Genomic DNA, 13266 nt, shown 5'->3' with positions numbered 1-13266 from the left:
GGTCGAAAGGAACGCGAAGCCTTCGTAGAATTCTCGATACGTGAACGCGTAGAAGCGTCGCTTTATTAAACCGGCTTTTATCACGTTCCAGAAACGGAGTCTTCAGTCTTTTTTCAGCCACGCGAGGCTCCAGAAAACGCGATCGATCGTTTTCTTGCGCGGTGGCGCTCGTGATACTCGGCTGAAAAATTCATCCGCATAGCTGTGAAATAATAAATGTGCAAAGCAAGATAGAAGAAGATCAAATTCGTGCTCGTTTAGTATAAATTTATATTAAAATTTAGTATAAAACGAGTAATCTGTTCGTAAACTTGTCTACAATGATGGAACAAGCATTTTGGAGCTTTTCGTGGGGCTACGAAATGTCAATTTGTAAAGAAATTTCGTCCACGTTGAAGCAACGCGATTAGCAGGCAGATGTTTGCACTTTGTTTCAACTTCGAATCATTGTGTGCTCCCAGCGACCAGCAATACACCGAACTTATGTTTCCGTCGCAGTGTGTTGTGGCGCGTGATTTCCACTTTTCTTTGATTCTTACCACCTCGAATGGAAACAGGCAACGAGCAACACCTTCCGTTGAACTGGCAACGGAAACGCGGACGAACACAGAAGAGAAACGTTAGAGAAGAAACAGCAACATCGACAGAAAGTTGCTCGTTGTTGCTTCCGCGAGGGCGCAGCTTACGAAAGGCGACGAGACTCGGTCGTTTGATAGCAACGGTGAACGACACCGATTAAAGTGGCGTAGCTACCGTGCGAATCGCGCCTCCCGTGTTACCACCTGTGGAGCCGAACGAGAAAGCGATATAGAAATTCCAAGCAGGAAAGCGAGTTCACTTGTTGATTTTAGGAAACTCTAGGGAAAACGCGTACCAGCTGCAACTTGTTGCTAAACCGGCACGCTTGCACAAGCAACTCGTTCGATCTTCTGCTGCTGTTGCTGCTTCTCGGTCAATTCCTATTCGTCTCGACTGGTTTTCACGGTTGCTCGATTGGAGCGTCGACAACGGCCAAAGACATTTCGCACAGATAGAACGAGATAGAAAGCCTGTCCGCGACAGGCGCCCCTCTATCTCCCTATTCCTATCTACTGTGCGTAATTAATTCAAGAAGAACGGATAGCGACACCAATAGAAGGCAACGATACCGACGATCGTCTTTTACACGGATTCCTCGTTTTTCCCTTTAACCTGTTCGTCGATCGTTTTCGTCGGACCAACGGTTCTTAACATTTTGTTTACCACCGACGCATTCTCGTGAAGAGAGCACGCAGTTGTGTCGACTTCGAAGGATTCGAAATTTCTTTTTGCACTTTTTTTAAAGCTCGTAAAATGGTGTGATAGAAATAGTATTTTGAAATCTTGAAAAGTGGCAATGTTTTATAACGCTGAGTACGAATGCGTACTTTCATTTTAGGGAAAAATTAACCGAAGACGTTACGCGCTTCTCTAGAAACTATGTTTTCAACGTCGCACCCACTAAATTTTCGAAACTCTGCATTTGATTAATTTAAAATTTTCACACACTATTCCGCTTAACGTTACATAGAACGTGGCATGATATTTTTTTGATATCTTAATCCGTGGAGTTTGTATAAATGTTTTGAAGGTGGTTTTCTTCAGCGGGAAGTAAAATATCGTCCCTAACAAGCTGTCATTTTCTTCTTTTTCAAAATTAAGGAAGAATAAAATACACTACATCGAAGATGATCTTACGTTTTTGTATAAGGTCGTACAAAAATTTCTTACTTTTTACGATTCAGTTACATTTGCCGCTGAATGCAAGCAAACGAGGTTCCACCGGATATGGAGCCAGGCAATGTTTTCAGCCACTTTGCTATTTTGTAATTTTATGTAAGAAAAAAAATACCAACATAGAGTTAGGACGTCGTTTAAAATATCCTATAAAAGTCTTGATCCTTTACCAAATGCTCATAGGCAAAAAGAAATGTTAGATTTATCCTTCTTTCCTTTTTGGAGTCTCCAGGCTTACATAAATAATGCTCCTTAAATAATTTTCTATTCTCGTTGACTGGACCTTCGTGACAAATCAAAATTTAAATCCGCAATGTTGATTTGAACAGTCGTCAAATTTGGAGAGACGAGATTCGTTATAAATAAAGTACGTTGTAAAGTATTTAATTACTAAATATTGGATCATTTCATAAGTAATGCGGTTTTCCTAAAAACTCAGTTTAAAACAACGAGAGTTGTTACTACCGAAGTTTGAAAAAGTTGGAATGAGAAACTTGATAGGTAAAGATATTTAATTAATAGGGAATTGTAAAAAATCTGGGATAATTTATCGCTGATCGATCGTTTTTCTGTACACAGCCCGTAATATTTTACTTTTAATATGAAAATCAATGATTTCGTATTATTTATAGAATGATACAAGTGTGTGAGTATGTGAGGTCTTCGTGGACTCCCGAGGGTTTGAGGGCCATAAGTTAACTGACAAGTGATTTTTAATACCCGAGAGATGTTAAAACAAGTACGAGGTGATGTTCAGGATATTGAAGCTTAAGCAACAGACGTTTTGTAACTCCTATATACATCCTCTGATTGATTTCAAATTTTAACATTAGAATCGCGACCGTCGTGTCTCATTACTAGACTGTGGATTTTTATGCAAATTCATATTTTCCAGTGTATAATTGCACGAGTAGCGAACCTCGGTAGAAAGTCGTTTTACTTTCCAGGTATCATAGAAAGCACAATACTTTGGATAACTTTCTCATATTATGTGCAGTTTGTTCAATCTTGTTAAAGTAATACTATATAACATTTTATTAAATACAAAATTTATTTGGAACGGAATAATTATTTTACATATAACATAATATCTTGAAATATTAACGAACAGCGCTCTATTCTATTGTACTTCTCAAACAGAAATGAATTTGTTTTATTGAACATTCATTCATTCAACAGATACGCGATGCGCTCGTCTCATGGCGTTTTCCTTTTGCCTTCCTCTCTTTCATTCCTTTCTTGTACAATACAGATGCACATACATCTATTTTCTAATTTAAATCTTACATTTTTAAGTTTCCTATGCAACGCTTTTTATGCGGATTGCGAATTTTTATTTCGCAGTCTAGTCGTTACAGTGGTATCGAAATTTTTAAAAATTACATATAACGTACATAATACGTACTCACGTATCGTACGCACGTGTTGTATATTCGTAAAAAAGTTCTATGGTAAATGCATCTGGCGTGAGAAAGGTCGCGAGTGTGCATCAGACCAACTGTACAGTCGTCTCGTCCTTACTCGTTTCTTCTTTTCCAAACGCTCTCTTGTTCGTCTTCGCAATCTATCGTTCGTAGGAGAAGGTCTCGATGCGATTCAAGCAACCCAAGTTAGGACATCACGTTGACAGTAATCGTAAGAATGATGCCCCCGGATAACAATCTCGTCGAAATCCTAGATATCGCGGGATTACAGAAAAACTCACTTAACTGGTAATTGACGAAGAATTCACCCATTTATTTATTTCTTCTCTCTTTTCTGTCTCATTTATTTTGTTTATTTATTTATCTATTTATTTATTTAACTATCACGGATCCTCTGCATCATCATAGAACAGGAAAGTGTAAGTGTAGTGTAAGTGAAGTGTAAAAGAACGAGCACTAATTTCAAGTTACGACTTTTCAAATTTCATACGAGTTGTCAGTATGGATGCTTTAAGTTGCGTTTACATTGACCCAATAGCATTGCAGTCTAGTGATGCGATCCAGCGCTTTCGTTCCAGTAAGCAATCCAATCCAACGACAGGATCGAAAAGCTGGATTTACGTTAGTCCAGTCGCTGGTTCCAACGATTACGTTCCACAATGGTTTGATTGGGATTCGTCGATGTCTACTTTGTTCTAGACTTCTTTGAACCGTTGAATATGGTAGACTACAGTGGCAGTGGATTCACGTGAAAATCCCAGATTCCAGTAACACTGGAATGTCACATTATCGGTAACGGCGGGGATAAACGCTGGATTGAAAAGTAGACTTTCGGTGCAGTTATTAAACTGGATTGTTTATTAGAATGGTAATACAGTTGACGAATTAATCGAGGATTTGAAAAAGTAGGGTCAGGTCCGCTATGGTTCTACGCTGTTCAAGACGAACAAATTATTATTGTTATTTATTTATTTATTCACGCGAATAAAATTCCTTTGGTGTATACAATGTAGAGAAATGGGAGACACAGACGAAACATACAATATAAAAGTATAAAATGGAAGAAAAAGTAAACGTAAAATTTAGACGCATGTACCGACGAAGCTGGCGAACTAAGGACTGTTCAAAGCGTTAAGAATATTTTTATAATTACGGAAAGTTCTGACTGTCCGTTGATTAATTTCATAGGCGACGTATCATAGAAATTCGTGTTGCACGCTCTCAAGCAATTTTCTTGTTGTTTCCTCGCCTTTATCTCTATCTATCTTTGCGTCAAAAGCAAAGCAGAACTCGACTTAACGATCTTTCGAAGACGTCGCGAGTAACGATTCGCCCGCAGCCGAAAACGTAGTAGTCCAGATCGAAGAAAAGAGTAACAAAAAGAAAAAAAAAGAAGCAAAATAGCGAACGATAAGATAGACGTGATCATCGATAGGGAGGCCAATAAGGTTTCTCTAACGCAGCTTCAAGTATCGTCGACGAACAGGAACGTGGTTTTCTTTCTTCTGGCCAATACAAGAAACAGCGCGTTCGTTCGCGCGTACCTGACCGCTAAAGGTGCATTTACACCAAACGAACAAGGATATTCGCTCATCCGGTTTAGCTAGCGTAAACTCGTTGGGAACCATAACAATTTAGATTTAAATTACTTAATTGGGAATTTTCATTTACTTTAATTTTATTACCAATATATACCTAAATTAAATTACCTATATAATTATATTATAATGAACACATCGGTAAAAACTATCGCCCGGAAATAACTCTTCATCTATTGACGTACTATCGGGAAATGTTTGAAGTGGCATTTTTTTAATACTTCATATTTATTTGGATATTAAGGCAACCTTGAGTCTCTCAAACGACAAGAACTACGTAAACTCAAAAGAACTGTTTAGAACTGTTTATTAGATCAATGGTTTTTCGGTATAAATAGGTTGATACTTTTAGACAGAGAATATTCAGCTGAATCGACTAATGTAAAAAATATTCGGTACTGTTTAAAAGACTCAAGATCGCCTGGATATTTCAGAAGATATGAGATATTATACAATTAAGATCTACCCGTCGGATCAGGCTCCTTAGGTATACTAAAATTTCACTTGAAATATTTTTTTATAAAATCAGTAGATAACGAATCGTTTCATGTAGCAGTTTTTACTGACTCACCCTGTATATATTAATTTAAATAATAGAAATAAATAATTATAATTAATAGAAAGAAATACAAGAAACTTTCAGTTTCAAGTAAAAGATACAACATATTTCTTGCTTCGGGAATTCAATAGCAATTAAATCATCGCCAAAGAGGAGACTTTGTCTGAGCCAATAGTTAGGAATAAGACAGCTCGTGACTATAAGCGAGCAAATTCGTGGCCAGATATCCGGACAATACTGTACCACGTTACATTACAAGAAAGTACATCCTGAGCAACAGAACGAAACATCTCTCTCCTCACCTATATAGATTCGTTTTGCCACGAATCAAAACGAGAATGGAACGCGCGAAACGTTTTAACTCGAACGATCGATTACATCGAAACCCTTTCTCCCGTCTACTCTGCACTTTCCTCTTATTCTTCGCACGAGTTGACTTTGCGTCGATTATCGTCGTCCTTTCCTCCTTTCATCCACAGCATCGCCTGGTTCTTTTCCTTTGATCGGTGTACAATTAGAAATGAAATTTCGAAATCGGTTTCTATTTTCAGTTAGAACTGTTCAGTCGTCTACACGCTCGCATAGACAATTAGTTCAATGATGTTGTAGTTTGATGACAAAAAGTATTATGATTACGCAGACTTTTATGTACATTCGTATTTCTGAAATATCATTAAAAGAGCAGAGAAGCTCGGTAAAAAATTACTTCATTTGTCAAGTAGCATAGAAAACTGTATACTTCGAATACATTTTATGTATTTCTCCTTGTTATGTACGTTTTGTGTAATTTTGCGCTTTTATTTACATTTTTTATAAATGCATAAAAGCCCGCAGTCTAATGATCATTGAATGAACGGACAGAAGAAGAAAATGACATTCCTCATCGTCCTTGACTCTGTCATGATCTTCGAATTTGTACATTTTGTTCTTACTTTAGCAAACGAAAACATATCTTAACATTGTAAGAAAATATTTAACACGAAATTGAAGTAAAAGACGATACGTACCAACAACAATTTTTCCATGTTTTATGGAACTCTCAGATATTGCTTAGCGTTAGAGAAATACAGTTGGGTCGAAGATGACCGAAAGAAGGTAAGAGGGGGATTAATGCCATTCTATCGTCAGTGTTTCGCGAAACGAACGTCAGTTTCGTGCTTTCTCCCTTCGTGCTCTCCCTTTCTTCTTTTCGCCTACGCCTCGCCCCGCTCTTTTGATCGATGAACAATCGGAAAAGAAATTCTGTGATCGATTTGTATTCTCAGTCAGCCGTGTTTATTCGATTAGCCGTCTACTCGTATTCGCTGGAAATACTCGAATGACATCTAATATAATGATTATTGGACGAGCGTGAAGAAGGTAACATTCTCTTCGTATCCTGGAGGCGCACTTTTATGGTCAGTGTCTCACGAAACGAAAGTCAGTTCATGCTTCGCATCATGGTGAAAAACGAAGCAGCGGTGGATATCATCTGAAAGAAAGGGACGACAGAAAAATAAGAGAAGGAAGGTAGGAAGTTTGGGGCAGAGAAGAAAAGAATTTTACAGAGGCAAATGTTTCCAGCGACAGCTCGATGAATTTCCCAGCAGTCAAGCGGACCGGTTTTTGACCTCTGACCATAAGCATGTTCACCGGATTTTGTAAATTACGAGGATACCGATACCAAGGCATCGAATACCCGGCATGACCAATAGCTTCACTCTGAAAGAGAGAGATAGAACGAGACTGAGGGACCGCTGAAGAAATTGATGCGCAGGCTTTAAGTAGAATTTTCTATAAGAGTCAGACGTCGGCTGAAAATCAAAGACAGCGAAGCACCAGATGCAGAAGATTATATCGGATACAGTGTAATAAAAGCAAGCGATAAGAATAGCAAGTAACTAGCAATAGGAGCAACCAAACCAAATAATCTGGAACTGATCGTAAGTTGGACGAACGTGGTATGAGCGAGATAACGAGCAAACATAAGCAAGTCCGTTGCAAGGCCAACCGGCTAAGGTTAATAAATATACTACTATGCTATTATTACTACGTCAGACGCATCTAGATTTTTTTGTCGAACACAGCAGCTACATGGAAAGATTTCCCCGTCACTGATATGCTGACCTCGGGTTATCAATGCATGTACATCGTCAATAATTTAAGGTTCTCAACTAAAAGGGTCAATATATGTATTGTCAATACAATATCGTTAATATTTATCGGCAAACTAGATTTTCGTTGAGAATCTTAAAACGTTGATAATATCATTGATTGTCTGAGATTTATTATAAAGCAAATATGTATCGATACATCGAAGTAATACGCGCCTGAGATTTATAGGAAATTAGAGTAATCATGAGCGAGATGATACTGCGTTGAAACTGTACGAAATAAAGAAGAATCTTCCTAAGATCTCCGCTAAAAAATTTCCAAGCATAGAAGTTAGACGTTAGCAGAACGTCGTCTGCCATTATTTTTATGTAAATAAATTAGATTTTCCGTATACATGTACATACACCAAAGATACTTTTTTGTTCAATTATACAGTGTTTCACGTAGAACACGAGTTATTTTAACGTGAAATTATTCGCAAATGAACGTAGGTGGATCAGGTATCGAGTAGCTTGGATGAGGAACGCATCCACCTTAAAAACTCGGCACTTTAGTATGTGCGATATATCCTTACTATGAAAATGATAAAAAGATTGTTTCTTTTATCTTCAGTTCTTAATCAGAAAAAATCCTAAGGGATGAATCATCCAATATTTTTTTTAAATCAAATTGAAAATTTCTTCCAATATGTTTTCTAAATTGTGTCACTTTTGTGACACGAGGATGTGATATATTTTCCTAACACGTAAATGACAAGAATTAATAACCATGGCTCTCTCTAAACACAAATTATAAATGCTCTGTCGCGCTAAATTTCCAATAAATATAAATGAAATTCAAATCTGATAATCACCTGAGAGAATAATCTATTATTCGTCCTTGGCCTGTATAGACACCCCCTTAACTCATCGACTTGCTTCTTCATTTTCTTTGAAACAGCGTTCCGACCTTTGTACGTTCAACACTTCTGTTCTAGTTCAGCATTTTCCCCAATTGAGCCTTTCTTTCTTAAGTAGCTCGTTTTTACACCGCTGAGCGACGGTTTTCAGCAGCTGTTCCTCCAGTTCTCCTACTTTCTCCAGTAGCGACTCAATGCTTCACAACCTCTACGCATCATCCAACTTACCTCTTAAACGCGTCTTAGGCTTTAAACGTTGCTCTCTGAATTCATCCCGTTCACTGCCGAGTTCTTGCGCTCGGATACCAAGATTCTTCGTCCAAGCTGCTCATCACCTGCTCCACCTACGTTCATTTGCGAATAATTTTCTATTAAAATCGTTCATGTTCTACGTGAGTAAAAAAAGGTATATATTTCAGAGAGGAGCATCGCATTGCCTCGCCAAATTTTTAAATATCCCGTCTGCATTGCATACGTTAAGAACATCATTCCAGACGAATCGGATATTATTGAAATAACTCATACGTTACGTCTATTACGATTAAAAGTGTGCGGCTGCATTTATTGCGGTCAAATGTCCATGAGTTGCATATTCCTATTTCTATGTGCTATATCGAAGATAATATATTCCATGTAATGGTAAAATTGTGACAAGATAATTGTGGGGCTCATAACGTTTAAACTTTTGTAAATGTGCGTACGTAGACTCTTTTGACTGATCGTAGCTACCTGGAAAAATTAGAAAATCCTCGAGAATAACGCGATTGACACAAAGAAACAAGAGCAAACATATTTATATATTTGCTTCTACTAGTTCGAAGTGGAAAAATGATCATTTCTCTTCTTTATCTTTGAAATATCGACGATATGACGATTTATGCCGCTGTAGCATATTATCCACAATTATCCTGAATAATTTACCTTCGATCGAAGAAGATCCGGTGGCCAATTGCAGAGAAAGAGCTGAATAATAAAGATCCCAAGTTGCGTGACGAACTTGACCTTGCCGGGATTGTCCTGTTTGTCAAGTATCAGCCAAGTGTATGTCATGCAAGGTTATCACGCTATTGAAAGAGAGGAGGAGAAGAAAGAAAAGGGAAAAGAATCTTTGGCTAACTATCTGAATACTTGCCTCGACTACTTTGAAGCCAATCAATGAGATATTGTACGTGCTGGTGATCAGTTGTATCAAAAACATTATATTTGTCAAGTTCTCGATATCCTCGCACAATCTAGCAGCATAAAAAACGGCAACTAAAGACGTAATGTTGAGAAAGAATTATATGTATACGTATACCATTTGGGGGTTATTTTTAATTCAAGACTTGGCACTTATTTTAATATAACTACATTGTCATGGTCTATCAAGGTCGTAATTGCACAAGGATAAACTGGTAGTAATAATTATACAATTCTATTTAAAGTAATAATTATACAATTCTAGTGAATTCAGTAAATTTTATAGGGAAAGATTAATATAGAGGGAAATCATCTAATATACAAGGTGTTTCTGAAACCGTGGCAAAACCAGGAAGTTGGGTATTCCTCGTGTAAAGGTAAGCCAAAACTATAGAATACAATTGTTTCATATACAGCTCCGTCTTCCGAGAATGTTGAGTTTGAACACTCGTTGAGTACGCATGCACTCAACTAGCCGTAATCTGTTTGGTATAGCCACTATAACTAGATATTATCCCACATATCAGAAACACTATCCCACGAAACAAAATTCGTCGCACATAAAATCCATAAGAGATGGCCACATCCCACAAACCAAAATCGCAATCACACAAAAAGAAATTAGTTTCCTACGAATTTCTCACAAAACTCAGAAGGGTTCGGCGCTTCCCACAAACAAAAACCAGTATCCCACAAAACGAACTTCGTCGTTCATAAAACTGTCGTTTTTGTCGATCTTGTGGGAAATTTGTGGGAAACGATGTACGTTTTGTGGGATAGCGAATTTCTCTTGTGGGAAGTGTCGATTTCTTGTGGGTCCTGTGGGAAAATTGTAAAAAACGAATTTCATTTTGTGAGATGGTGTCTTTGGTTTGTGGGTGTCACGTTCCACGCTCCGCGCGATCCGTAGCACGAAAGTAAAATTGGTAATTTCTTTCAAATCAAGGTAATTTAAAACGTTTACTTGAAACCGTGTTTACAGTATTTGAAGTGAAAAGCAGTTCAAGCCGCTCAAAGATATATCTTGCGAAAATTTATCTAACTATGTTTTTATAACGATATTAAGACAATTTAAATTGTAAACAAAGTCGGCAGTTGAACAAACGTTGGGGATCTTCCTAAACATTTTTAAAAGAAACACCCCGACGTTTTTTCATCTCCGACAGATATAAATAAATGTAGCGACTCAGAAAAGTTAGTAACAATAATTACCGTTCATCTATCGAATAATAATTACCGTTCGTCAACCGAATAATAATTAATTACCGTTCGTCAACCAAATAATTACCATTGTCTATCGAAGAGTTAGTTATCATTTTGTCAACCGAAGAATTTTATATCCGTCAGTCTGTCAGTCAGTTGTCAATATCGAAATCGAATAAGATTTGAATAAATCATTGCATATTGTTAATTTACTTTCGAACAACTTTGATCCTCTCTCGTGCCAGTATTCCCGCACACAGCAGGTTATCCGAAAGTGGAACTTATTATTGCTAGTTGCATTAAACGTCAGTTAACGCTACCGAACACGGCAACGAAATAGAACGTGACAGTGGGAAGCGTTGATTTCTTGTGGGTTTTATGGGAAATTCGCAGACAACGAATTTTGTTTCGTGGGATGGCAATTTTTGTTTCTCGGAGGCATCGATTTTTTGTGGCCTTTATGGGAAATTTCTGGAAAACGAATTTCATTCTGTGGGTGAAGGACATGAGAATATTCGATATAATAGATAGAATGTAGATAAGTGCTGCGGGAATTAAGACAGGAGATATGGGCTAGGAATACTGAATGTGAAATATATGCGGGAAAATGGAGAACATGAAACAGTAAATGTGGGATTATCGATGCTGTATATGACGGATACAAAATATGAGAAATAGAATATGAAATATAGAATATGGAATGGAGAAATTAATTGTGGGAAGTAAAGTGAAAGATATGGATTAAGGTAATAGTTATGGAATATAGCATTTGAGCTAAGGAGTACGAAATATAAAATATGCGGCTGAAATGTGAAATGTTGTATCCATTTAGGATAATGTATACGATTAAAAAAAAATTTCGAAGCACCGAATTATACGAATCGCACTCACTTCAGTAACAGTTGATGATGGTTCAAGCATGTTCGCAAATTTTTCATGCCTATATTCCTCGACGACGATTCTATTCTGGTAACTGATGTGGTTTCCGTTGCGGTCTTCGTCCTTGTTGCAATTGATAACGACGTCAAAATCGGTGGCGATGACGGTGATTCAAACGAATAGGAATTTTCAATTCTAGATTGAATCGTGTCGAAATACCCACACGCGATTAGAATAAGCAAAGGACCAGTTGTGTCCACGCCGACACAGGTCAAACCGACACTGATCATGGACCCAAGTTGAACAACGTACGCGATCTCGTACCACGGTGTTTCTTGTACGTCGATAAAAAACGCGTATGGCAAATATCGTCGCTTATCGTCCGTCACTTCCAGAGATTTCACAGCTTCCGACGGAACAAAGCCGCTATTATTTCCATAAACCATATCATTTGCAAAATGCTTCGGTTCGCTAAATATCAAAGAGCCAAATTCTATCAACAGCACGTAGAAGAATATAGTTGAAATGCAGCTAAACAAGTAACAGCGACTCAATAGTTTCGCTTTGTTCGTGTAACTTTGAACAATCTTCTTTTCGTGTGAATTTAAAGTCGACCAGAAAGACTCGCAAATATTCAACATTGTTTGACAAGAATCGCGCAACCACAAAAGAATCACGAGACGCGTTTGTCCTGCTATGAGTGGGATGATCATTGCAAATGATTCCAAAACGGTGGCCAGAGTGTACGAACTCGTTGCAAATTCGTACACGTATGAAACGGTGTTAATTGTCATGCAAACGAACGCCAAGCTCGCCAACGTGTCTCTGCTCGCTCTTTCGCTCGAGACTACACCGGTCAATCTCAGGAGAGCCAAATTTAGATCGATCGTTTTTTCGAATTCACGTTTCGTTTTGTCATCGCTCATGTCTATATAGCTTTGTTTGTCTCAGCTTTTAAATATGAATTTTCTACTTAATTGAAGTTGAGCTCGAATTTCTTATTGGTAGAAATATAAATTGCCCGAAGAATAGTTCACTTCGCCGCGAGTCTCACAAGTTTTCGTCGTGCCGGCTCGATCTGTCTATATTTGGCGATTCGTTTTTCTATCTTTCTTCCCCACCCTCTTTTTTTCCGTCTTTGGTTTTATTAAAGTTAATGCAACGCGTGAGAATCCGCGCGTTGTGTTCGCAAGCTCGATGATCAATGTTTCAACGCGTGCAGAAGTATCTCTCTTCGGACACCTATCATTATCGGCAAGAGAGCAAAGTTAAAGTCGAAGTTTTCCGACTCCGCGAAATTTCGCGTAAAACACGCGAGATCGTGTGAACATAGCAGACGATTTATGTTTTTTCATCCTTACAAGAAAAAATAACGTTGACTGAGAATCGTGACATTGCGGGAATTCGTGGGTATAGGAAGATCGGAGGACTTGTGTTCTCCCGCTGTGAATAGAAAATGACATCGATTCCAAATCGAATGAATATAAAGCAAGATTCTTATCATTTTATAGAAGAATATGGTACGTACTTGTTACTTTTACGTGAGTCTTTACGAATGCATTGGTAGAACCAAGGAAACAGATTAATACTTTTGCCAGATGAGCATTAATTAATTCAAGATCGCGAAATCACAAAAAGATTTTCTTTTCTTACATATCTTATTGTATACCTACCATT

At 37.8% G+C, this 13266-nt stretch overlaps 1 protein-coding gene across 2 annotated transcripts; it reads right to left on the bottom strand.

The window, feature by feature from the left end:
* Positions 1-6403: 6403 nt before the first annotated feature.
* On the bottom strand, positions 6404-13145 carry LOC139990483 (odorant receptor 13a). 2 transcript variants are annotated; one of them, XM_072009825.1, is made up of 5 exons: positions 11602-12983; positions 9461-9560; positions 9250-9345; positions 6882-7037; positions 6404-6807 (listed from the first exon to the last, which is right to left on the bottom strand). In XM_072009825.1, exons 1-5 carry the CDS (start codon positions 12513-12515, stop codon positions 6757-6759), a joined length of 1317 nt encoding a protein of 438 aa, XP_071865926.1. In that variant the 5' UTR covers positions 12516-12983; the 3' UTR covers positions 6404-6756. The 2 variants fall into 2 exon arrangements, with proteins under 2 accessions (XP_071865926.1, XP_071865927.1); XM_072009826.1 differs by lacking the exons at positions 6404-6807; positions 6882-7037 and adding an exon at positions 7581-9057 and having other exon boundaries at positions 11602-13145.
* Positions 13146-13266: the final 121 nt, after the last annotated feature.

The sequence above is a fragment of the Bombus fervidus genome, chromosome 9, assembly GCF_041682495.2.
Source record: "Bombus fervidus isolate BK054 chromosome 9, iyBomFerv1, whole genome shotgun sequence".
Classification (NCBI taxonomy): domain Eukaryota; kingdom Metazoa; phylum Arthropoda; class Insecta; order Hymenoptera; family Apidae; genus Bombus; species Bombus fervidus.
Note: the sequence above shows the minus strand (reverse complement) of the source record. Positions and strands in the feature narration are given on the sequence as shown.